General features: G+C 44.7%; 2 protein-coding genes and 1 long non-coding RNA gene across 4 annotated transcripts in view; 1 reads left to right on the top strand and 2 right to left on the bottom strand.

Annotated features, from left to right (window-relative positions):
* The window catches only part of LOC131260068 (metastasis-associated protein MTA1), a 43,640-nt gene extending 41,680 nt beyond the window's left edge, over positions 1 to 1,960 (bottom strand). The window contains exon 1 of the mRNA XM_058261729.1: positions 1,815 to 1,960. The gene's annotated coding sequence lies outside the window, so the exon portion shown is untranslated. The remainder of the gene's footprint in view (positions 1 to 1,814) is intronic.
* Positions 1,961 to 2,517: 557 nt separating this feature from the next.
* Positions 2,518 to 4,757, top strand: LOC131259119 (uncharacterized). Of its 2 annotated transcripts, none has more exons than XR_009178117.1 (10): positions 2,518 to 2,641; positions 2,716 to 2,859; positions 2,931 to 3,093; positions 3,170 to 3,310; positions 3,385 to 3,462; positions 3,558 to 3,707; positions 3,795 to 3,966; positions 4,046 to 4,172; positions 4,270 to 4,340; positions 4,690 to 4,757. It is a non-coding gene; the product is annotated as an uncharacterized LOC131259119 (long non-coding RNA). The 2 variants fall into 2 exon arrangements; XR_009178116.1 differs by having other exon boundaries at positions 2,560 to 2,653.
* A 7,227-nt stretch (positions 4,758 to 11,984) lies between these two features.
* The window catches only part of LOC131260509 (protein hairless), a 28,238-nt gene continuing 14,867 nt past the window's right edge, over positions 11,985 to 25,355 (bottom strand). Inside the window, exons 2-4 of the mRNA XM_058262251.1 lie at positions 17,028 to 17,174; positions 13,649 to 16,942; positions 11,985 to 13,239 (exon numbers count right to left, since the gene is read on the bottom strand). Coding sequence (XP_058118234.1) covers positions 13,211 to 13,239; positions 13,649 to 16,942; positions 17,028 to 17,174 — 3,470 coding nt within the window. The 3' untranslated portion in view covers positions 11,985 to 13,210. The remainder of the gene's footprint in view (positions 13,240 to 13,648; positions 16,943 to 17,027; positions 17,175 to 25,355) is intronic.

Here is a 25,355-nt window from a genome sequence, read left to right as displayed (position 1 = left end):
AAGATGGGAAGGTTAATTTTCTAAGCATCTTCATTTAAGCAAGCCCCATGGAGATGTTGGTCAACACAATGGATTGAAGTAATCGGTTAGCGTCATTCCGCCACACCTTCTCAACCAAACACCGTCAACAGCACCTTGAACATCCAAGCAAACCGGCATGACCTTCTCCGCTGCCGTCTGCAGTTGCAGAAGAAAGAAAGAGGTTACGCTTCGATCCACCATGTCGCGTCATGTGCACACGACGCCTGTGCTTATCACTCGCGATGTCTTCCTCATGGTTTCTTCCCATGTGCACTGGCCTACACTTTTTCTCCCCTTCACCACCACGCCACCCCACGTCGGAGGGGGAGCTGGTAGGGCGAATAACCAAGATGCACCAATTGTATTTAGACGACTTCGCGATGTGCTCGCGCTTCTGCGGCCCGCTCTTCTCTTCGCGACATTTTCGCGCAGCACACCATGAGCATGTGTATGCGCGCGCGTGTGTGTATGTGCTTGTGTGCTCATCCGGATGGGCTTCTCGAAATCAGTCGGTATGGAAAAACTTTATTCGCCACCGCCGACACGGCAAAGACTCGTCGAAGAGTCGCACGATAAACCTTTTTTTCACCGCTTGATTTTAATTTCTTTTCTTTTTTCCCTCCTTTCCATCCTTTCCTGACCAGTGGGCCGTGGACCGATCTTTCGTTCGCTTTCTCTGCTTTCGTTATCCCTTCCCGCCTTCTCCGTACACTTTCGCGACCGGACCGATTTATCCCTTTGCACACACACACGCGCGCTCATTGCCATACCAACCAAAGGGTATCACACTTGCTCCGGCTGCAATTGGCCGCACTTGAAATGCGCGTCTACGCAAGCGGCACGCACTAGTGCCGATCACTGCTCGCCTTTAACATCCGCCGTGGCGATGGTGCGATGGTGATGGTTGGACCCTACGGTTGCCTAGAGTAGAAATTCACACCGAATAATATGCAACCCCGCCACCGCCGCCGCCGCCGCTGCCGCCGACATCCCGAACTTGTCCGTAGTCAACCAACCGAAACGCGAACACACAGCACGGCACACAGAACGTCCCCACCACCTACGTCCACCGCCTCGCCTCCTCCAGAAGCTCTATCCCCCTCCTCGACCTCTGCGCAAACACAAATTCGCATTTCCCTTGCGACCGCGATAGCGCACCTTTTTCCCGATAGCGGCAGATGATTATGTTGAGAAAATTAACTTTTCAGCTTTTACTTGCTGCTCTCTATTTCATTTTCACTTTGACACCAGGCGGCGTGATGGGGCAAGTCCCTTCAGCACTCAATAGATAATGATGGATGGCGATTGCCAGATTGGGCCCTTCCTCCTTCCGTAATACGGTAACGTACATGTTAATCGGTGCATTTGACACTCTCTCCTCGCCACCTTTCTTGTCTTTGTCAATTGGTCAACCTTTGGTTGATGAAATCAATAAAAAAAAGAAAACAAAGATAATCCGCAAGCACTGTCCTGCACATAATCGACGGCCGATGATCCCCTTCATCCGTGGCAAATGCCCCATTGCACCGTCCCGTTCGTCGGCGACGAAACATCAGCCGCGAACGACCCTACGAAGCACGACGATGTTCTGGATTGCGGAAATCTTCTGTATCCGACCCTGGGCCGGTGCCGCTCTGCATTGCACGGAAGCGCCAGCTAGTTTATTATCACAGGAACGAGCGCAACGCCGAACCACAAAAAGGTTATGTAGAAGAATGAACCACCGAGCGAATGAACGAAGGGATCGCAGATGAAAAAAGATGGAAAAACTCATTCACGAATTTTTCACACACCCGCACTAACCGACGCGTTGGCCACCGTCACGAAAACGTCCACTCGGTTCTCCGGTGCGCTTGGTACGCTTCTCACCGTGCCACACCAGCAAAACCCGCGTACTTTTAATTGTTTTCCTTCGGAACACTCGGCAGGACGCTTCGTTCGCTTTTTCCAAGCTCCGCCATTTTGCTTCTGACGGGATGTGCCTCGCTTGACAGCTTGGCCGGCGATGAAGTTATGCACACTGACACAATGTTGGCAGAATCAGGATTCGGAAGATTCGAAGATTCACAGAATACACAGAACTACCCAACCAGCCTGGATTTGGGTTCCATTTGAAAATTGAGCATCGTGGAGAAAACTCCATACAAAAAAAACCAGCTCTCTCGGACTTAGCCGATTTTTGCGATGCCACTCTCGATGATTGCCGTCCGCAGATGCCGCGATAGTGGCGGAGACCCGTTGCTCGCGGACTTAGCCAAATTTTTCGATGCCGCTCTCGAACATAGCCCGCCGCAGATGCCGCGATAGCAAAGGAGCGTCCTTTTTGTGCGATCGAACGAGCGCGACGATGTGCGTGTGGGTGTTTTTTTCCCGTTCGCACGGCGCATCTCACACGCAGAGTGATTTTGACACATCGAAGTAAACAACGCAGCACGGTAAGTTCGCTAAAGTTTTTCGCTGATAATTACATGTTATTTTTACATTTCAGCTGCTACAGGGCATTATTTCTTATCTTCAATCAACCAACAATCGATCAACCTACGATTCAGACCAGTTTGCGACGTAATTTAGCCGCAGCGTGCGTGAACACATCATCGTGACAATCCTTACCAGCCTAGATGTAAACAATCTGGTGAAGTGAAAATGTTTCATTCGATGTTTCATCATTTCGCTTATTGTATTTTGTTCTTGCAGCACTACAAACTTAAACTGCATGTTTAGTGATGACAAGTTTTGGTTGCATCAGTTGCACTGCATTCGGTCATGACGGATATATTTTAGCAATCGGTTCAAATCTCCATCGTTTGTGTATCCATCATCCGGATCGTAAATAGTCAGGTGAGTCGAAGTGAAAGTATTGTTTATCCGAAATGGATTTCCCCATTTCACATTTTGTTCTGCGATATCAGCAGCGCATCCGGTGTAAAGTTTATCTTCAGTGCAAGCAGTGTGTTTGTCATTCCGGTGGCCTGGTTTCGACTCAGAACACTTGCACATATCCTGCTCGGTATACATGGACAAAGGTATCGTGGCGTTGGATAACGCATCAAAGAAACTTCTTCAAACATGCAGGTGAGTTGTGATGTGCGTGTTTGATAATTTTTATAACGTTGCTAATTACTGTTATAACATTTCTTGATTATTACAGTGTAGTCATAATGCAAGAAAGGCATTGTGTTTAGATTCCATCCAGCCGGCTGCTCGTTCGATGACTAGACGGGAAAATTAAGCTTGTGCGTGAATGTATTGCTTCTGCTATTTTTTATCAAAAAATCAACAAAGAAATCAGGTAAAGTATGAAACGAACATTACTTTTCAATAATAGGTCAGTATAATGGATTTAATATAAATCTATTCTTTCAGCTGCATCTGGTGTCACAACAGCTTTTATGATGATGCGTGCTTCCGCGGAGCTAGAGGTTCGGCATTGCCGAATATCAGGTGAGATTAATTGATAAAATCACTTGACTGATAACAAACACTTCAAAACCTTCCACCAATATATTTACTATTGCTGTGGTTTTTTCTAATTTCAGCTGTATGTGCATCTTGTTTTATTTGTTCTGTGCTTTCTTCATAACAAAGGAGTCTGTATTAACATGTAGTCTGCATGAACACGTTTTTGGACGGACAGAGGAAACACACTCTGATTGGTATCATCAGAACAAACAATCGGAATCAATTAGGTATGTAAAATAAGTGATGGAAATCTGTTACTCTACGTATTTTTTGTTAATGAGCTTTGACACAATGTTATGATACTTTTGTTTTAGCTGCATGTTTGATGGAAAAGTATTATCAGCCTGTCAGCATTGCTTTAGTAAATGCCACGCTCTCGATGGCAGTTACATTGAAACATAAACGAAATGCGCTTGGAACATCTTAGTGGTATGACATCGAATTCAAACTTTGAGAATTTAAATGAAGATCATCGGTAGTAATCAGGTAAGACATGAAGTTAAACTTGACGATTCGAAAGCGTTTGTTAATATCTTTATTTAAATAATGTTCACTTTCTTCGCAGCACGAACGTTCCAACACGATGTGTGTAAGGATTCGCATTCATCAAGGCATTCAAGCTTAACGTCCACGATAGGTCAACGCCACTAGACTTTTTTTATATTAGCGGAATATTTCTGGGATTTATTTAGGTAAGTAATCTGCTAAGACATATCGAAATAGAACCATAATAACGCTGTGGGACACGTATTTCCGATTTTATTTTCTAAAATCATTGAAACATTTTAGATAGTCCGCCATTCATCAGACATCCTCCGCTTCAATGCATTATCATAGCTGATAGACGGAAAAATCAACTGGTAAGCTAATATTTTATTATTTAAAACATTTACGATCCTAATTACACCAATCGTGATTCCAAGGGTGATATCGTGATTCCAAGGGCTTCGAAAACCTAAATTTTTTTATTAAAAATTTGCTTACGTTTACTGCATCAGTTATTATACCTAAAAGGTTAACGTAAACTACGAATATCAACTATACCGAGTTGATTAGGAAATTTTATAATTCAACTATATTCAATTGATATCTTTAACACACAATAACAACAATTCTTTATTCATATCGTTCAACAATAATATCGACTCGATTAAGATTTATTAAGGCAAATAATTATTTAATCTTATTTTTCTTTATTTTTCATTCCAGATTTATATCTACATTGCAAAGAACGTGTAATTTGTGGTTAATCAACAAAAGAAAGTGGTAAATAAAAAGAAAAATAAACTGAAATTATTTTCGTTCAACGTATTTATTCGGCGCACGGGCTGTGACGTCACAGCCAAGCGTCGGAGTGAAAGAAACAAATACACCGCGGGGAAAAGTAACTCAAGGCCCTGGGGTGCTCGCGCGCTCACCACTGAAATAGCCCGCGAAGACGCTGCTATCGCGGGGAGTTGTCGCTGCCGGCTATTATTTGCCGATAGCCGGCTATAACCCGCCCAACTCGAGTTTATAGCATTGAAATGGGTAGTTGGGTACTTACAGCGGTGAGCATCACATCAGAAAGATATGACTTGCTTTTATTACGGAATAAGCGATTTATCAGTTGTGATTTGAAGGGGATTCAGATTGGGATAAACTTTTCCAGACCCGCATTGATTGGTTTACATCGTCTCGCGATTGTTTTAAGGATTGGGATTCGGACTTGGGGATTCGATTTACCCACCACTAGAACGAAGCTGCAGCGCGCCAGCTTGGCCATCAACAAGCTTCAAAAACCTTGGTCACAACTTGAAAAACTAACTGAAATAGCTGATTTGTTAATAACTTTTCAGTGCCTAAGCCAATTTTAGGAACAGACCCCTCAAATGAACGATCATTTGAAGGCAAACAACTTTATACAACATAGATTGTACCTCGATTCTTAGTTCTCGAGTGTGCGATAATGTTTGTGTGTGGAAACTACAAATTCAACGAACGATGAAATATTACGAAACATTTCATTTATAACAATGACCAAGGTTCTTGCAACAAAACGGTTCCGCCAGTGGCACTGCCTACAATAGCCAATTCTCGCATAACTTCGTGTCGAAGGTAACTTTTACCATTGTTTCTTGTTTTTTAGAAAAAGAACCTATGTGGGAACGGGATAGCACCTAGGTGGGTGTCAGTGCTTTGTCGCACAATATTTCGCAAGTGTTTCTGTTAATTTTAAAGTTTTAAAAAAGTTAAATGAATTTTATTGTTTTTGCTAGACGAAAGCCTCAATCTGGCTATTCTGGCTAATGAAAACCAATTTTGTTGACAGATAACATCGGATACCACCGAGTACAATAAAATTGGACAAACGACTTCATATGTCAAAACCTGACTCGGTAGAGCACTTACACCAACCTTACACGTTTTCCAGACTGCAAAAAAAATCTAGCGATTCGCGCGACATCACGCAAGGTTTTTTTATATGCACGCTTTCCAGACTGCACCGTCGCGTAACGCGACGTCGCCGGACAGGCGCTGAACACCATGCAAAAAAAACCTAGCGCGATTCGCGCGACATTGCGCAAGGTTTTTTTTATATGGAGTTCAGCTCCTGTCAGGCGACGTCGCGCTGTAGTGTGGACCCCGAGTTACTGATTTTAACCAATAGCCCCTCAAACGAATAGTCTATTCAAGACAACGTGACTTTTGTCTCAAGTAAGTACCCGGTTGACAAAAATTCAAATTTTTTGCAGCTGTCATGTAGTACCAGCAAGTTTTTCCATGGCAGATTGCTGGGACTCTTGCTGGAACTACATAGTACCAGCAACAATGTCAATTTCTGTCAACCGGGTAGTAACATATACTACATTTTGACCCTCTTTTCTAGTTCTACTAGTATTTCTCTGCTAGATAAGAGAGAACAAAACAATCGCCGGTTGAGATAATCGAGCTGGAATAAGACCCGGTTCGACGATTCGATACCATAGTTTAAAGAGGCGCTAAACGCATTTAAGCTTGGTCTAGGAAAAACTTGAAAGATCACATTTAGGTTTATCCCGTGCCACTTCGAATTTGAATTTCATAACCACTTTTATATTCAGCGGCTTTCATTCTCACACGTGTATTCAAATCTTCTTCAGAAAAACAAGCTGAAACAAAATTAGTTTGATTAAGATGTTATGTGATATTCAAGGGTCTCCTTATAAATTACCGAACCCTAGCAATTTATGCTTTCCATTTTAATTTTATTTTTTATTTTTCATTTTATCCATATTCACTTGATAATAGTTTTTCACTTACGCCAATATTATATAAAATATAAGGAAAAATGAAATACTGTACAGCTACTTAATTTCGGTAAAACAAACGAAATTATCTTTCCATGCGCACACAATCATCTTACAATTCTGTTCCTTGCTGATGCTGAGTTATCCCGAAAATCTTGTTATCAACGTTCACCACTATGCTGATGCAAAGGAAAACTGATACATTGGAATCTTCTTACAGCAGTATATGCATATGCCAGTACCGTGTGAACGGATTTAACTTACGTAACTAAGCGAACAGCGAAACTTAAGTGTGAGAACCAAAAACGATCTAATTTTAAAAATTCTAATGAAATCTTACGGTTTCTTTCAGTGTCAATTGTCTTTACTCGCTTTAGCTGATCGTGTGAGGAAAACATCGAATTAATGTTGATTGTAGGGCAGGTCGGTCATGTGGATAATTTCGAGCCAGGTTACAATGGATGAAAAAAGGCTACACTTTAAACGTTAATCGCAAAGAATACCAAGTTGGTGAAACTAGAATGTGTTGAATTTTTGTTGGTACCATCTTAAAAAAGGTAGGTACAAACTATACAGCAAATTGCAGCTAAAAGTTCAAATTCAAATAATGCAGTTTGTAACTGTGCTAATCTCTTTTTGGTACTGATGCTGCGTGTTCCGATTGTACAAAGGGAAATGCAAACATCTCTACCCACATGATGTGGGAAACTTAGTCCAGTTTAGTTATGACTCTTCTGTTGTGGGTCTTAGTAGGGGAACATGTACATCTATACTAGGGAGTATATAAAACCCGGTCCTATTTCACTAGTTCGCAGGGTTGTCTAGGTTGTTATCTTTTGTTATAATCTCTTTGTCTATTTTTTGTTGCATCTTGTTTTGCAGTTCACTTCTTTTTGTTCAAAATAATGTACATGGTTTGTTTAATCAGTTTCCGCTGTTTTGATGTTCGATGTAAATTTTTCCATATTCATTTATATTCATGATTCATTCTTCCTTTCTGCATCGCATTATCTCTTCGTCAATTTCTTGAAATATATATCCCTCTCATTAAAGTTATCGAATAATGTTAATAATAGGTACCTTAATAATAATATAATAATATTAATATATATATATGACAATCTAGTACAAATATATATATAAGTATATATATTATATATGAATGTATATACCTAACTTTTATATATTATAACTTTATACAAAAAAGGAAATCTTTCAGTTTTCTGCTTTGTTGGTTTCGATGGATTTCACTCCACTGTTTCCTACGCTCAGGGTTCCCACCATCTTCATGTTAGGCCCTCTTTCGTTACAAGCATTACCTCCCCTTCGGAACCGGTCCCATTTAACCGTTCGTTGGCTTTTCTGCACCACGGCAAGAGGGCAGGCCACTTCCGGGACACAGCGTTTGTGGCATCTCGCACGTAGTTTTTCTGCACGAAAAGCAAACCAATAAACCTCCAATCAGTCCGACATGATATACACCTAATCTACAGTTAAAACCCCACACGTCACAGGCAGAGATAGTGCGTCACTGCTGGAAACCATTCTAAGCCCATACCCACATAAGGCTTGCGGGAACCCACAATGGCTTCGCCATCATGCGAGTAACCTATTTTTACGTTTGTTAATCTCCTTAATTTGAATGATGAACGGTGTCTACTCCAAGGATGTATATGTTTCCAAGGTACAGGACGTTTTTATATGGGGCTGAGTTCTTTTCACCATCTTTTCCTTCTCGTTTCTTACATATGCAACTGTTTCGGGTTTGTTTGTTGCTTTCATTCACTTTTGATTTACTTTCAGTGCAGTCTAACAACGTTAAATAAATAAGATAAATTAACAAAAGCCCTTCGTTCGATGTACATAATGATGTTGAATGTGTTGAAGCCGTTCACAGTTTGATCCGAAATACATATTGTTTCCCTTTTTGTAATTGTGCGCCGTCTCAGACGAAGATTGAGTTTTGTTTCTACATTTTTATTCACTACGAGCAAACTTTTTACATTTCCCTTAATCTGTCCAACGTACCGTAGTTTTCCTGGGACCATTTACGTTAGTCATACCCGAGCAAAAGCGAGCTATATAAACTACTATGCCCGAATAGGCAAACGACTTGCGAAGCAAACACTCCTTATAGTGACACAAATTGTAGCGGTAGTAGAGTAGAAGCAGTAAATTGGAGAAAGGATTCCAACCCGTTTTGTCTTTGCTCTCTTAACCCAATACACGACTTTCTTAGTATGTGTATTCATGTTCCATCATGGAACTGCGGAACAATACACAATTCTACGGAATGTGCGCGACTGTTTCGGTTCGGCCCGACGGAAGAAAAGCTAATCCTTCGCCAACTAGACAAACAGGCTCGTTTCAGTTTGTTTCCTGTCCATCAAATGCACATCTGATGAGTACGATGAGCGAAATACTAAGACTAATTTGACTGAATGAAGATTGACTGAGTGAAACTGAAATCTCTACGGTTGACAAAACTATTGCCGGCTGACTGACCCATTCGTTTACTTCCCCACCGTAATTGACACATAACCAAAACATATGATTTAACAAACATAAATCTCCAATGCTGGGCATTCTAACAGAAAAAAAGAGTACTATTGTCAGACTAATTATATGCACGCGCTAGTGACGCATAAAGCAAGCCGTAGACGTTACATATTAATCTGCACAGATGTTTGACGTCTACAGCCTTTCCTTAGCTATTTCCAACATCCCCGAGATATTCGGGATATCTGGAGGGATGTTTGACAGACGATGGGTACGAGAGAACAAAGGAAATCTGTAGACGTCAAAGATCTGCACAGATTAATATGTAACGTTTACAGCCAGCTTAAGAGAATCGAGATCGTTTAATGCGTACAACACAAGACTGTTCGCTTGGTTTTTGGCACCCTGCTAGCTACACAAAATGAGCGAAAAAGAAACTTTAAAACATATAAAGGTTTTTTCTAGTAAAAGGAAATCATTTATGCAACAGAAGATATGAGTTTCGAAATTGAACGAACTAATGTATTGAAATTAGATTTTGATGAGATGCTACAAAATTTAGTTAGCTTATAATCTGTTGCCTTACTCTTCTCCTCAATATTTTAGTTGATTTGCAAAGTAAAATTGTTTATAAGCCAAGTAAATAATACTAATGCATTCATTATTTTATCGATCAAAATAGCGGTTTTTAACCCTCGTCATACATTTTACATTCGAACATAGAAGCAAAAGTTTTGGAATAGATTTCGTGCGAACATATTACCGTATTTTCGCGTATATAACACGACATTTTTCATTCACATTCATTTTCGAAAAATTGGGTTGGTGTTTTACCCGAGAATTAGTTTTAATAGTATGTCTTGTATCGGTTCTACATTCCTGTCAGGCATATTCTTGACATATCTTCTTATATAAAAGAAATTGTGTAAGTAATTCTTTGTACAACGTACGGAAAATCTTTTTAAGTTAAGATTGATACTGGAATTTTTTTTTACATTTCAAAACGGGTAAAAAATACTGGAGTCGTGTTATAACATCAACCTTGAGATGTTATACAAGCAGAAATACGGCACGTTCGGAAAATAACAATGTATCGAATATAATCAACAATCCAACCTTCAAGAATCACTATTTGGGTAAAATGTATTCTACTTTTCTTCCTACGCACTTGTTGCTATAGCCGTTTGATACATCTGACAAAACAACATGGCACAGAATTAAATTAGAATTTTGCCAATAGTGGGAGTATTTTTTAAACATAAAACAATATACAATTAAATCACGATGTTACGAACAGTGTTTGTTCTCTCGGTTTTCTTTTGTCAAATGGAATAGTCCCATTACAGAAAAGCGAAAAAACAACCAACCGTAACAAAATCAATAGGCTGTAAAATGGCAACCATTGTAAAATCATTAACACATGGTTAAAATGAACATACTTCACACGAAAGCTTAATTTTGCACTGTGCCCATCGGGTCCGTAAGCAAAGAAATACTTAGCTGACCATTACACTTGACATTGAACTGATGTCGAAAAACCAAAATTTTGATCGCTTTCCAAACATAGCGCCATTACTCCGATCTCTGTATGATAAATGGTTCCTTTTACCATCGTGTACGTTTTTTACGATCGCTACACAATTTGAATGCTTTTGCTCGTAATCTATCGACAAGTTAAGCAACTTTGTTACCACTTCGGTTCGCTACTGCACAAATATATGTATATATCTCAGTACAAAAATATGATCTGAACATTTCTTGCGTTGATGTTTTCTCCGTGTTCTACTCTGGTATGTTGCAGGTAGTCTCTATTTGCCGTTCGGTTCCAACGACATACACACTTGTACCAAGTAAGTTTTGATTTATCTCACTTTGCGTTGCTTTGAAACTATTTTGACCGCAATTGTCTCCTCGTTTTCCAAAGTAATGATTTTGGTTTGTTTGTATCGTTTGTTTCACTTTTGTTTGTTTTGTTAGCTTGGGTGAGGGTTTGTTTTGTTTGTTTTTGTTTTTAGTTTACTTCTTTGTAAGCATGTTTGTCATTTTTGTTTTCGTTTTCAAAGGCACACAATATGTTTTTTGTTTTGTTAAATTTTTGTAACCGTTCGTTTTGTCTCCCTCTGCCCAGGTGTACAAATACTTTAAAAATCTGTTAAAAATTTTGACACTTTCGACCCTCGAATAAAATGCTTTTCTGTGCATTCTAATGTTACGCGATTCTACTGTATGCGTCTTGACGCTGTGGACATCCGTCGTCCCAACGAAGCGACCTCCGTTGAACGACCACGAGTTTTGTATATAAGGTTTACGTGTGTACTGATTTCGGTAGAAAATAGATTTTTTCGTTCATCGATATAAACCCCACTACGGTCTCTCAAAGTGAGTATATAAAAATAGCGAAAAATATTTCCTCTACCTTTGTTTGATCCTTGTTTCGTTTGTAATGTGTATCGTGTCTTTCTGATACTACAATTATTGTTTCTAATGATTTTGTTCAAATCTAGTTGTTTTCGGCGCTGAGGTTTACCTCAGATGTGTGCATGTGTGCCTGTCTTTTTTTTTTTTTGTTAGAATGCGGACTCTACTTCGGTTCCTTCTGTTTGTATTTTCCTGCCGTGTAAATAGTACACACTTTATCCAACCCGCAAGTATGTGTACACCCCATGCAATTAATCTCGTTAAAATACACGAGTAATTTTAGTTTTAACTTTGTTCAGTCTCTAGCGAGCAGGCGAGAGTAAATAAATCTTTCTTTTTCAAACATCTCGACCCCGACTCGTTTTATGTTTGTTTTTTTTTTTTAATTGTCCTTCAAATTCCCAATTCTGTGTTCTGTGTCTTGTTCTTTAGTAAAAGCTAAAACATAAAATGTTGGTTTCACTGTTCTAACGTTTACTGTTGGCTTTTCCTATCCACTATATGAGATTCATTTTGTCCTCAGCTCTGTGCTGTGAGTTTGCTTTTCCCGGTCTCTCCTGCGCTACACTAAACAAACACGAATCACATACACTTTACGTCGCATGCACATAAAACATCATTAGCCCATATTACTATTCATTTGCATGTTCCCCAAAGTGATCCAGCAGCACACGATTATATTTAGAAAGCAGTTTTGTGATGAGACCATCTGTTTTTTCGCCGAATGAAAGTGTTTCAATGTTTGTACAACAGTTGATGTATTTTGTCAAACAGAAAACAACCACGGGTGTACCACATTTGAACTGCAAGTGTACGATTGTGTTGTGCATATACGTATATTAAAAACATGGAATAAGGATATGGATGAACAGTTGGTCATCGTTTCCAGCACTGCTAGCGTTCGCGAGGAAACAACAGATTTGGTTCTGTACTGGACTGTCACATTATGCAATTTCTACTCCCTTGCCTTCCCGAACTATCAATGCCTTGAGGGTGTTTGAAGAATAAGCATGCATTGGTAAAGAGTATATGGAATATCTCATGCTACGAAGATATTAGTTCCGCACGTTTTCTGTTACTTCCAAACGTTTGTTTTGCATCTACCATTAACCTCCTCAAAATCCGCATTTAAATGTTGCTTAGCAAAAATAGTAGTGTTTCTTCTCTCCCAGTTACGCGACAAAATATTTCTTCGCTCCGTGGCGTTGCGTTTACTGGTACAGGTTTTGCCGTCATTGTCCATGATTTGGGGCATATTGTGCACCTCTCCATGGTACATTTTGTAAGTTAAAGCCTTTCCCCAAAAGGCTTCCACTTTATCCATTCCTCTTTTTCAAACACCTTCACTGTAGAACAGATAACGAAACGATATTCATACTGCTTGTAGCTAGACGATGATTCCAGTACGATTCCGATCAACGTACACATCCGTGCGATCAACGCAACGAAAGGACGAATTCGCTGTTCTCCACAGGCGTAGTTGCTCCGCATCATATCATTAGCCTAAGGCATGAGGTCACTTCGTTTGGAAGGGCGAGAGACCTTTAATGTTTGGACAGATTGAGAGGTACATCTGAAAAATACAAGAATGATAGCATAAGCAAGAGGTACTACTTGGTAAACGTCACGACATAGCATCCAAACGATCATAATTGGAAAATAAGGAACAAAAGTGAAGCTAATTAAGAATTTGGCATGCATAATACCAACCAATTGCAATTGAAAAGCATCTGGAATGGAATGAATCAAATATGTTTAAACATTTTAAAAGAAATACTATTCGTTGCCACTCAAAACATTTAAAAAATTGTTCCAACTTAAAAATATCAAAAGCAAACTAAATGCAAAACATTGAGAAGGAAACCGAATTGAAAATTTGCACTGATAAGGGTAGCGAACCAAATGTCAATCACAACAAGAGAGAGAGAATGGTTAATAAAAAAAGGTGACTTGCTCCAATAGTAGTCCCCCACTGCCCTTACATGATCGCTGTCCTCGCAGGCACTCACCATTGCTGGGGTCTTCTTTGGCGGCGGGAGCAGCAATGGAATGATCGTGATGAGGGTACCCTTCCCCGCCACCACCGCCGGTGGCCCAGTTTCCGGATGGAACGGCACCGCGTGTGGATGGGGAGGAGGAGGAGGAGGTGAGCGCAGTCACACTGTAGTTAAGTGCTGCTGCCGTCGAAGTGGCCGGAATCGACTGGCTGGAATGTAGACGCTGGTGCTGTTGCTGCTCGGAGGGTCTGTTATCCGTGACGTGAATAGGTGGCGAAGAGGAGGCGGGTGCGATCCCTTGCGGCAATGGTGGTGAGAGTGCGTTTCGATGATCCATCCGTCGACTGTCGGTGGATCCAATCGTGGCGAGGGAGGCGGGTGGTGGTGGAGCGATCATGTGGTGTGGTCCTTGTGGCGCAACGGCCGCTATGCCGGGATAGTGCATCCAGAGCGGATGTCGGTAGGCAGCCGCAGCCATCGTTGCGCTATACATTTGGTAGTACGCTGCTGCCGCTGCCGGATGGAATGCTGCTGCCAGTGCGGCTGCATTTGCTGGTGAGCTGCTGCTGGCGGAAGATGAGCCGCCGGCCGATGGTGGAATGCCGTGCCCGGCCGAAAGCAGTGACGCGGCGAGTTGCGGTGGGTAGAGGGAATAGAATGGATTGGCCGAAGCTGCCGCAACCGCCGCGGAGTGATGATGATGATGATGATGATGGGGCGAGGGCGAAGCGATCACCGTGCTGGGTCGAATGACTCCTCCTGTGGCACCTGCCGACGATACGGGCATACCGGATGCATAGTGCATGGTGGCGGACGAAGAGGATGCCAGGGACACTGGACCATCAACGGTATCGGAAGAAGCAGTTCCCGCGCCATCCGGAAGCAGCTGCAGTTCTTTCTTCACCGATAGTGACGACGATGAGCTGGATGCGTTGGAGTGGGACCGCTCGCGTGACGGTGAATGTCCACCAGCACCAGTACCGCTCATCGACGCTGCCGAAAACGGTTGCCTCAGTGCGGCCGTCTTCTTCGGCACGGTGCGCACGTTACTACCCGGTGAGCTACTAGTTGTTAGAGCTGCCATTGCGGAAGTTGGCGTAGTGGCAGACCCATTACCATGACTTCCACTGCTGCTGCTAGTACTACTTGGCGAAGCGCGTGGTGACAAGTTGCCTCCCCCGCGCTGGCTCTGCTGCTGATGATGCTGGGGATGATGCGCGGACCCGGAAGATGGTGGTGGCGAGGACGGCAGTGCACCGCGCCCAAAGTTTAGCGGGGAAGCACGCGAATAGTGTTGCGGAGACCCGTTGGTAGCCGGTGGTGAGCTGGAACTGTTGCCAGCGAGGTAGGCGGCGCGATAGGAGGACGACGAAGATCGCACGTACGGTGGCGTAGTGGAGTCGTTCGTGCTGGGCGAAGGAGAAAAGCGTGCCGACGAAGGGGCGGATGTGTAGCTGCTCGGACTGCCACCGTACGGGTGTTGCCGGTAGCGGGTGAATCCGCCGCTTCCACCGGGTGTGGTGCTATGGTGGGCCGGATGATGGTGCCCGGAATGATGGTGATGCTGGGGCGTCTGTGCGTGCTGGTGGTGCTCGGGACTAGGGCTGAGATCCGGTGAACGGATTGCACCACCGTAAGGTGGGCCACCCTGCTGCTGTTCCATAGCACCGGGGGAACCACCGGTGGCACCGTTGCCGTAGTTCGGAGAGCGTTTTTTGCTACCAGCGCCATGGTATCGATTGGGGCCGTGATACGATCCTGGTTGGGGGTATCCGTGCGCCTGCGAATGGTGCGGAAGTAGCGGATGATGTTGGTGATGCAGGTCCATCATCGTCGGTGACTTTGGAGACGACGTCAGCAGCTGCTGCTGGTGCTGGTACTGCTGGTGTGGCGACAACGGATGATGATGCCCATGAAGTTGCTGCTGATGATGGTGCTGATAATGACTAGCTGTGGATGTGACGGAGGCAACCGAGCCGGAGGAAGAGTTTTGGTCCGGTTTGCGATGTGCCGCCGCTTCACTGGACGAGGAAGACTCGCTGCTCTGCGTCGTATGTCCAAGCAGTGAGGTTATGCTGTAACTGCTGAATGGACGTGCAACGGGAGTCGCCGTCGGGGGAGGTACCGATGTGGATGACGCAGCAGCCACCGGTGACCTACTACCTACCCCGTTCGTCAGATGTTTCCCACCAATCGACCCATTGGAACCAGATGCGGCACCATTAAGGTGTCCGTTCGTTCTGCTACCACTACTTCCGTTACTGCTACCATTCATCGCACCGTTTGTTGGCAACGCAGAAAGCGGAGTAGCGGTCGTCGCGGTCACAATGACCGGTGTACCACCAGCAGCAGCACCACCACCACCAACACTCCCTCCACCACCAGACTTTGGACGCGATCGTTTCATTGTGGTTCCACTGCTACCCTCCTCGAGCGATACCTTTTCCAGTTCACGAAGGATACGCTTCCGGGGGGATACATGCTGCGATGCGGCACCACTCCCAAACACCACGTTCCGCACGTTCCCATTACCACCCGCGATCGCACCTAACCGAAACGATGGAGGGGCATGGTTGGCGACGGCGGCGGCGGCGGCAGTCGCTACCCTCTGCTGTTGTTGCTCCGATAGTGCCTGCACGATCGCCGCCAGATCCTTTCCCTCAGCCCGTTTACAACGTCCCCGGCCACCGCCCCTCACGTGCTCGGGCTGATAGTGGTTGTGCCCGTTCGAGAGCGGATGGTGACCGTTACTACGAGGTTTCGCGTTCGTATCCTTCCTTCCCTCGGCCGCTTTCCCCGGGTGTTTCTTTTTACTCTTCGATTTACTTCCCGAAGCAGCGTCTCGCTGTTCCGGCTCGTCCCCTTCACTCGGTGCAGCAGGTGTTGGTTCGGACGTGTCCATCGGTGTTTCCCCATTGCTGCAGCCATCTTCCGTCGGTTTGTTTGTGCTACCAGTGCTAGCCGGACCTTCAGTGGAATCTTCATTTCTCCCCGACTCCTGCGACGGCGAGGGTTCCGTTCGACGGCTTTCGATGTCGAACGGTAGCAGTGGACCAGACTCGGTCTGTTTTACTTCTGGCGGCAGGGTGGTTTCGTACGGACGGCGCCGTTTCCGACGTAACCGGGCGCGGGTATCACGCGCTAGCCGGTACCGCACGTTCGGTGGTCGGAAGTAGTACAGCGCGAGCTCCTTCGAGATGTTTGCACGGGGGTTCGCCTGCTTCCAACAGTGATCCCGCTGCCAGGGAGATGATTGGATCGAGCTGTTGTCGTCAGAAACTGCAAATGGCGAGGAACGTATTTTGGTTTAAATTGAGTTCTGTTTTCCTAAAACGATCTCAACGGAAAAAGACCAACTACTTACAACTGAGCGAGGTGGAACTTTCGTGCTTGTGAAAGTTGGCACTGGTAGAGGATACGGTCGGGGGCCAGAAGGTTTTGCGCGGTACCGAAATCCAGCTAGTTTTCTCACCCTCTTTCGCGCGTGCCAGTTCCAGAATAAATTTTCCATCTGCAAAAATAAAAAAATCCAACGTAAGAGGGAAGCTTTAGTGATTGGTTCGTGGTTATGGGAAAATTTGCGATACATCATATTAAAGTCACAGTAGAATTAATTTACTTAAACTATTCTTCATTTAAATGTGTTAATTTAACAAAATTAAACACATAACATTTTAATCCAAAGAACGCATTACGATTCTTTATCACAAGCGACTTGATCGTAGCCCGAACAAAATTCTGCATTCTATCAATTTTATGAATAAAAACTTAACAAGCTTTTCAGTTACTGTCACTTCACTTTCCCCATCAGCAACCAGATAAGCAGGAATAGTAGTTCCATGTCCTACGCTCGATCGCAGAGATCGTATCGCACCTGATCCTCGCGCACTTTGTACCCAAACAAAGCACACACACACACACACTGCTGGTGTGATTTTCCAGAAACGTGTCATCTGTGTCTTTTCCTTTCTCGTTTCTTCCAGCTTCAGTAGCAGACAGCACAGCACGGTCGCTGTTAGCTCCGGTTGAGTTGACCGTTTTCTCCATTGTTTTTCCGCCACCGTGCGGAATCAACGATGTTGATCTGTACCATTTCTTTGCCAGCGTGCTTGGCAGTATTGTGCATCTAGTGCTGGTTTTGTTATTTTATTTTCTTGTTCCATTGCCCTAGAGGTACGGGACATTATGTGTACAATTGTTCGCCAGTACGCGCCTGTTTTTTTGCTCTGTCATTTGTTTGAGACTTTCCAGGGCGGAACAGTTTCCGTACGTGCGCCAATTTTCCATTCACGGAAAAGAATGGCTTATATAGATGGAGGTTCAGTTTAACACAGAGCCTTGTGTCATGTTGTGTATGCCTCTTGAAGAAAGTCCATCAAGAGTGGCAAGAAATGGAAAATCTATTCAATGCGGCGATTCGCATGGCGGATTCCGAAGAAAGCAATAGATAATACGTAATCTATCTAAAGTCATGCAGAGGAGAGAAGTTGCATGACTGTACCTATACCAATTATTCAGTAGTGATATGCCAATCACAGCAGATAATAAAAATGAAAGATGAACAGCATGCAAAACAAAACAACATCAAAAAAACCAACTATGGAACCCAAATACCAGGCGCTGGTCACGAAAACCTTTTTGAAACTCTTATTTATACTTGTCAACCATTCAAATGTGTAAAGTATTGTCGATTGATCGAATCGAAGATCGATTACTCCCACGCCATTGCTAACCTTTTTCAGCTTCAACGACCATGCTTAATCCGTTACGATTTATTGAACACATTGTCGATCACAGTGTAAAAAGTCCCATCGAACGGCCGACGGAGGTAGAACAGATTCATTTAGATCCATTCCCTCCGATTCCGACCGCCAAGATCATCGAGTCTAATGCTTTTTATTATCTCCCCCGAAACACAGGCGGGGAACCCGAGATAGGGGATGTACGGCAAACCAAACCGCACGCTCAAGACCATTCCAGACGGAGCCGAAAATCCCGTGGGAGCAGTTCTTCCGGTAGTTGCCCGTTTCGAACCCGATCGCGGCCGGGGCTCGAAAATTGCTCATCATTCGCTTGAATCAGTCGTAGGAGGGCCAGGCACTTGCCAGTTCCTACCAGCACCACCAGAGGACGGCGACAGCCGACCGAGAGGGCAACCAATGGCACGGGATGGCATGATGGGTGAGGGGCGGTGGTGAATCTGGAGAGATCATCGACGGAATCAAATCATATAATCATCATCCGCACCATCGCCGTCGTCGGCATCTGCCCACGCCCCACGAGTTTCCTGGGCAAAGCGGGAGGAGAAGTCTTTCGAAAGGTAGCGGGTCCTCATCAACGAACGACAGCAGCATCGTTTGATTGGGTTAATGCAGTCCAAGAATTTCTCGCCCAGTGGATGGGAGAAATTTAGCGTTCGCATGTGAAATGACCGGGCAGGGGTGCGGGGTTCGCTCATTTATGGTCACTTTGTTTCCGTTTAATGACCGACATTCGGTGACGTTAGGATGTGGATATTGTCGTCTTCCAGAGTCTGTTTTTGCTGTAGGTTCGAACGAAAGCAGGATAACACAGCACAGATCATATGAATCTAGCCAACTTGGACCGATACGTGTACTAAATAACACACTTGCTTCTAATTGTGTTTGAAGTTTTGGGGGAGAAAACTTAGAAGAAGACTCTCTGGAAGTTTATTACATTTGTCATACAAAGAAAATTTATAACTAGGTTGTACAATATATAAATAATTAATCTTAGAATGGCCAAGATGGCTGTTATTTTACAATGGACTATTTTCGGAGTCGAACAAGTTGGAAAATGCGTAACTATCGGATGTATAACGATGAGATTGCGCAGGATTAAATGTACTTGGACGTTTAGGTGAAACTTCATTCGGCAATGATGTAAATCGAAGTCGTCTCTAAAGTTTTTAATTTCTTCAGCGTAAGTTAGGATAACACAACTAAATTGTAGAAGTAAAGTGATCTATAAACAAAACATTTACGTGGTGCAGCCAAAGTAGAGGAGTTTAATGCAGGCGGTGCTAGGGAAAAGTAGGCGCAGGATATGTTACAACAGCACACCAGCTGGAGCTAGCATCTGCTTGCTGCTAAAGACTCATCATCGTCATCATCATCATCATCAACACACGAGAGCAGCGTAACGATCAACAAAAAAAACAATCCTCATCTCAAATGGATTCGATACCGACTGTCTCTGTCTCTCCTTCTTTCTCTAATACGCTAAAGACATTGGCAAACAAAGAGAGAGAAATCCCGAAGAAAGCAGAAGCCGCCGCAGAAAGACAGTTCAAATCGCGCGAGAAGATCGCGTTCGCCATCATCTTCGCGGAGTGAGAGAGAGAGAAACAGAGCAGCGTCTCTTCTCATTCACACCCCTTTTCCCCGGGACATTCCGGCTACACATCACGAGCATGATCGCGCGACGATCACGAACCCGCCGTGAAGCGAAAGAAATAGAGAGGGACAGAGGGATTGGTTGCAACACTTCATCTTTCGACGCAGACGAGGCTCGTGCCTAAGCGCGGCCTTTAGCGCGGCGCGCACGTGCCCTTCCTTCTGTATTGCAGCAGCAGCAGGACGGTGCGCGGCTCCCTTCCCCTTGGAGGACGGAAAGCGGGGAAAGCGGACCGGAAGAGCACGAGCCTAGCGCGCACACATTATTACACATCCACCAGAGCGCACTCTGCGCGCAGCAGCACACACTCACAGCTTGGGTTTGGCTTAGGCCATTCGCGCCGCCACCGCCGTCCTCTTGCGCTGCTTACTTCTCTTGGCCGCTTGGTGGTACGCTCCGCGAAGCGGGCGCCATTTGCCACGCTGTTGTCATAGTTGCCCACCCTCCACCCCTGTCCCGTTGTTTCCTCGGCGCACGCCATTCGGTGAACTTTCTCTACCTTTTTTCCTATCTTTTCTCTGTTTCGTTCGGCAGGATTTTGAAGCCATTTCCAGAAACGCACCGGCAAACCAGACGCGAAACGGTAGCGTTGGATTTACGCCAGTTGTTAGCTGAACGACGGTACAGTGACGTGCGATGGTTTTGCACGTGCATCTTTCTGGCGAAATCTCCTAAATCAGAGGTGAATCTTACAGACGGGTATAACTGTTTAGAAAATAAGGTTATCACATCAAAGAATAATGAATTGATTAAAACAAATCGATTGTGGAAACGCTATTCTACAGTAAAACTTAAATTGTTTGTAAATTATTTATCAACAACATGTTTGGTGCTATCCTTGACAGCGCAAAACACAATTGTTCTGCTAAAAATAAGTGAGCAGTAATGTTTTAAAACTCATATCGGGATTTCAATTCCGGATTTTTCTAATGCGGCAATACATTTCGTACTCAAAAGACAATCACCTCGAAAAGTCCAAAACCGTGTCCTCAATGTCAATCAAATCCAATCCATCCGAAACCATCCTAATTATTTCGATCTACTGTTACATACTGTCTTAGTTTTGCTGTTGGTCCTGCCAGCACTGTAACGATTCCAATTATTCCAGTACCAGCAGTGTATATGGAATTTTGTTCTTTTTTTTGAACGACTTCACCATTCTGGTTATTATTTTTCTCTACGGAAGGTACCTTCTACCTAAAACCGACATGAGTTGGATGACGATCATATGGCGCTCGACACTTCAGTAGACAACGCAGTGACACACGACACCCTACGGCCAAGTGTTCGTCGCGCGCCAGTCTTGGTGCGGTGTGAAATGCACTATGGTGACGGGCCTTAAACGCCCAAATAGATCCGATGACCTGAAAGAAAGAGGGGCCCCTAACGGAAAACACAGATGCACTGGAACGAAGGACAGTGGGTGAACGGGGGTGGGAAGGTGACGGTGGGGTGGGACAGGACGATAAAACGAGCACGCGTCCCCGGGTGAAAGAAAGGGGGTAAGTAATGAAAACATCAACAATGATTTTACCACCCCCTTTCTCCGGCCACACTTTCCAACCCACTCCCGACGCCCTTCACACACACACACACACACACACACACACGCGTGCAATAGGGAATCGCGTGCCCATGCTCTTGCTGGAAAAGGGCATCCCTTTCGTGCATATTCAGGTTCCATCTGTACAGCTCTTGTGTAATACACACTGACACACACACACACAATGGAAATGGCTCTTTCTCTCTACTATTCTTCTAAACGCTTCCCTCCCGGGGGCACACAATTCCTCCACCCAACCCTTGATGTGCCCGCAACCGTGCCGGTCTGGTGCCTTCCATTGCACCCTTCAGCTATCTCCCACCTTCCACCGCTGGTAGTGGCAAACGCAAGGCACAAACCAACATTCCCGTCACCTCCCGGCGCCTCCACCATGTAGGGTTTCCCTTGTCCACGCACCGCCAAGCACGTACGTGGCCGCGCAACACACAAACGCGCGGGCGCGTGTCACAATCATTACGGCACACACCCACATTCTGCCCCGTCCTCGCGCAATTCAACCCTACAATCCATATCGCCCTTCCTCTCCTCGCTGCGGTCCCTTCTTCTGGCCAAAAGCCCTGCCTCTCCGCCACCTTCTTCCTGACGCCACTCTTATCATCACGCCCTTTTCCCTACGCGCAATACGAAATCCATGACGCCCACGCAAGCAAACAATAATGGTACGCGCCTGTTCGTTCTCTCCCCGCCCCCCTCCCTTTCTATCTCTCTCTCTCGCTCTTGCACCCTTTTACGCGCAACCACACAAACACCAGCACCACACGAACGACGACCCCGACCTGCCTTTCTCGCCGTGCAGTTGCGATACAGTGCGTTGCGGTTTTTATCAGCGGCGCGCAAAGGCCTCTCTTTTGCCTTTTTTCATTTTTTCTTTTTGTTTAAATTTGCTCCTCCAGTTTATCTAATCTTTCCCGGCACTATCATCGGGGGGGTCGGGTCTATCGGCCTGACATTTTTTTTTTTTTACGCATTTCCCAAATCGTAAAGTTCAAAATGAACCATGATTCAGCATTTTTCCGCCAAACTTGTTTTATTGTTATAAAAATGATAACATGTTTCCTTCGCTCTACAGTCGTTGAAGTCGATCGATGTTTGCGAAAAAGTTGTCGACGAAACTCTTTAGAGCAATTGTCACGTCCAAATCGGCATTGGTTTGGTTAGCATCCCTTTTTAAATTCACTGCCCCGCACACCGATCCGTCTTCCATCTCCTTCGCACGTACCGTGGAATAATGCTTGCCGTCTCACTCTCGCTTGAATTTCCCATACCATATATTCCCATGCCAGATGCACGAAAAACACCCCTCTTAAACATGCTGAAAATACAAATTGTATGCCCTTCGGCGAACATAAACTCACCCGGCACACATACATTCGATCGTTGAAAGAATTTTATAGTCAAACACATACACACACACACACACACACACATTAAAAAGGAATGCAAAAGTATCCTACATCCGTTCTGGTTGTGGCGTTCGGTTCAGGTGAGGCACCAACGAATTTTCCCCAAAAGGGATCCGAGGACGAGAAACTATTGGGCTTCGTGTCCTGCTTCCGGAAAGCGTTCGAAATTACGAGATTACAAAAATCAGCAAAAAATAAAACACACACACAAAAACACAGGGCTACGCTAGAAGTAAGAAGAAGAAGCCTTTAGAACGTTTTCCGGCATTTCCGGTCCGGGGCCTTCCTTCTTCTCTCAGTTTTTCCCTCTCTGTCACTCCCTCTCATCAGTTATGCATCCCTCCCGGCTTACGAACAACGGTATCTGTATCCTTGTTGCACATTTGATTTTCCCTGCTAGTGCCATCGCACTTTCTCCCACACAATGCGCGAAGCATCATCATCATCGTCATCGTACAGCTATGTCAGACTTAATCTTTCTTTTTCTTTCTCTCTTTCAACAACATAACACACACTTCCCTCTTCATTCCTTTTGCGTATCCTTTCCGGGGCCAGTGGCACACGACAAAAACACGAGATGAGCGACAGATGGTAGATTTTTGTGTTCCGCTCGTTCCGTCGTTCCCCTTTCCGGCGAACGGTTGTTGGTGGTGTGTCGTTTGCTCCTTTTTAACCACGGCTCAAGTCCTTTTTCTGGGTGTTATTTTTCTTCCCATGCTCCTGCTTGTATGCTTCCTCTCCGGATGGCACCCAACAACGGGTTTTACAAAACCATACAAAAAACCCCCACGCCAAAAAAGTATCTACTACTACGTCGATTTTCGTGTACGCCTGTGTGCTTTCTTGTTGGTTTTTGGGGGTGATTTTTAATGGGAACACCGTGACGTCCGGATTCGAGATGGATTTTATTCAACGCATTGCTGATCAGTTAACCAGAATGCATATGAACGCGAATTTTCATTCAAACTTGCTGGACACGAAGTGCACTGAAGTTCTATCATTCTTTGGTAGGTGGATAAACTCTTTGATTTGTAATCATCTGTGCAAGATCAAATAAATGGGTTTCCAAACACTACTTCTAAGAAAATATAAACTAACTTCCTTGTGTTGAAACACTAAACAATTCCCACCAACGTGAGTTACGTAAAGTGTAAAGAAAATTACTAGTTTCGTTTTGAACCGTGACAATTCCTTACAGGTAAAGCTGTAACGAAACCGATACTTGGAGGAATATTCTGAAACCTTCCAGTGAACCCATAGCGAAGCACAACCATTTATTCAACCTACATCTTCACTCCCGTCGGCCAACTGTACTACTGGTTCATGTCTTTCCCTTCCGTAAACACCCGCAAACTTTCAACGATGCTTTGTGCCCTAATGATCGTTCACCTGTCGGACGAAACATATCGGTCATGGTGAGGGTGCGCGCAGGGGGGTGCAGATAAATTATTTACTTTTATTTAAATGAGCATCGCCAGACCTCCTCCTTCCGGAACAACCGAAGTACACTCGAATTACGCGGCACGCGAGAACTGCACTCCAACAGTGAACATGTTGGGGCAGTCCTGTGTGTGTGTGTTTGTTTGTGTGTCTGGGGCGAGGCTGACGTGAAGACCGAGGTAGCCTCCGCCAAGATGTTGCCCTTGCGCCCGGTCTTGTGGGACTGCCCTTCTAACCGCGTGCTTCTGCCGTTCAGTGAGCCGTTCGATTTCAATCGAACGAATAAACAAACAAAACCCGATGCTCATGTAGGACAGTGGGATCCGTGCTTCCGGAAAGGGAGTTTTTCAAGCGCAGATGACCCGAGAGAACCAGCAATCCACCAGAGGTCCCACAAAGGCACATCTCCATTTTCCCGGAAGTCCTATGTTGACGAAAACCAGAGGAAAGTTGTGAAGCGAATGGCTAAATGGAAGATAGATCGCGCGCGCGTGTCTCAATCGATGGTAATTTCCCCTGATAATAACTACTGGCCTCGTAATAGAGGGTTACGAACGGCAAGGAACCGGGAAAATCTAAAAGTACGAGTAACTGGAGCAAACCAATCCGTGTAGCAAAACGTCTTCGCAAAAGGTTGCGCCGATCGCTGCGGGAAAGGCCACTACACCAACCAGACGAGGGCTACTAAAGACTTGTTGCTGTCGGGTATTTTCCAGCAACAACGAAAAAAAAACACTGCAACCGAGGGTTGGGATGAGATGTAATAAGTGCACCATCATACTTACACGGTGGCGAGGAAAATGACTACGGCACGCAGAATCGGTGGCGCGCTATCGAAACGCGCGGAGAAAAATAATTATTTATCTAG

This window comes from Anopheles coustani, chromosome 3 (assembly GCF_943734705.1).
Source record: "Anopheles coustani chromosome 3, idAnoCousDA_361_x.2, whole genome shotgun sequence".
Classification (NCBI taxonomy): domain Eukaryota; kingdom Metazoa; phylum Arthropoda; class Insecta; order Diptera; family Culicidae; genus Anopheles; species Anopheles coustani.
This window is presented reverse-complemented; position numbering and strand designations above follow the sequence as displayed.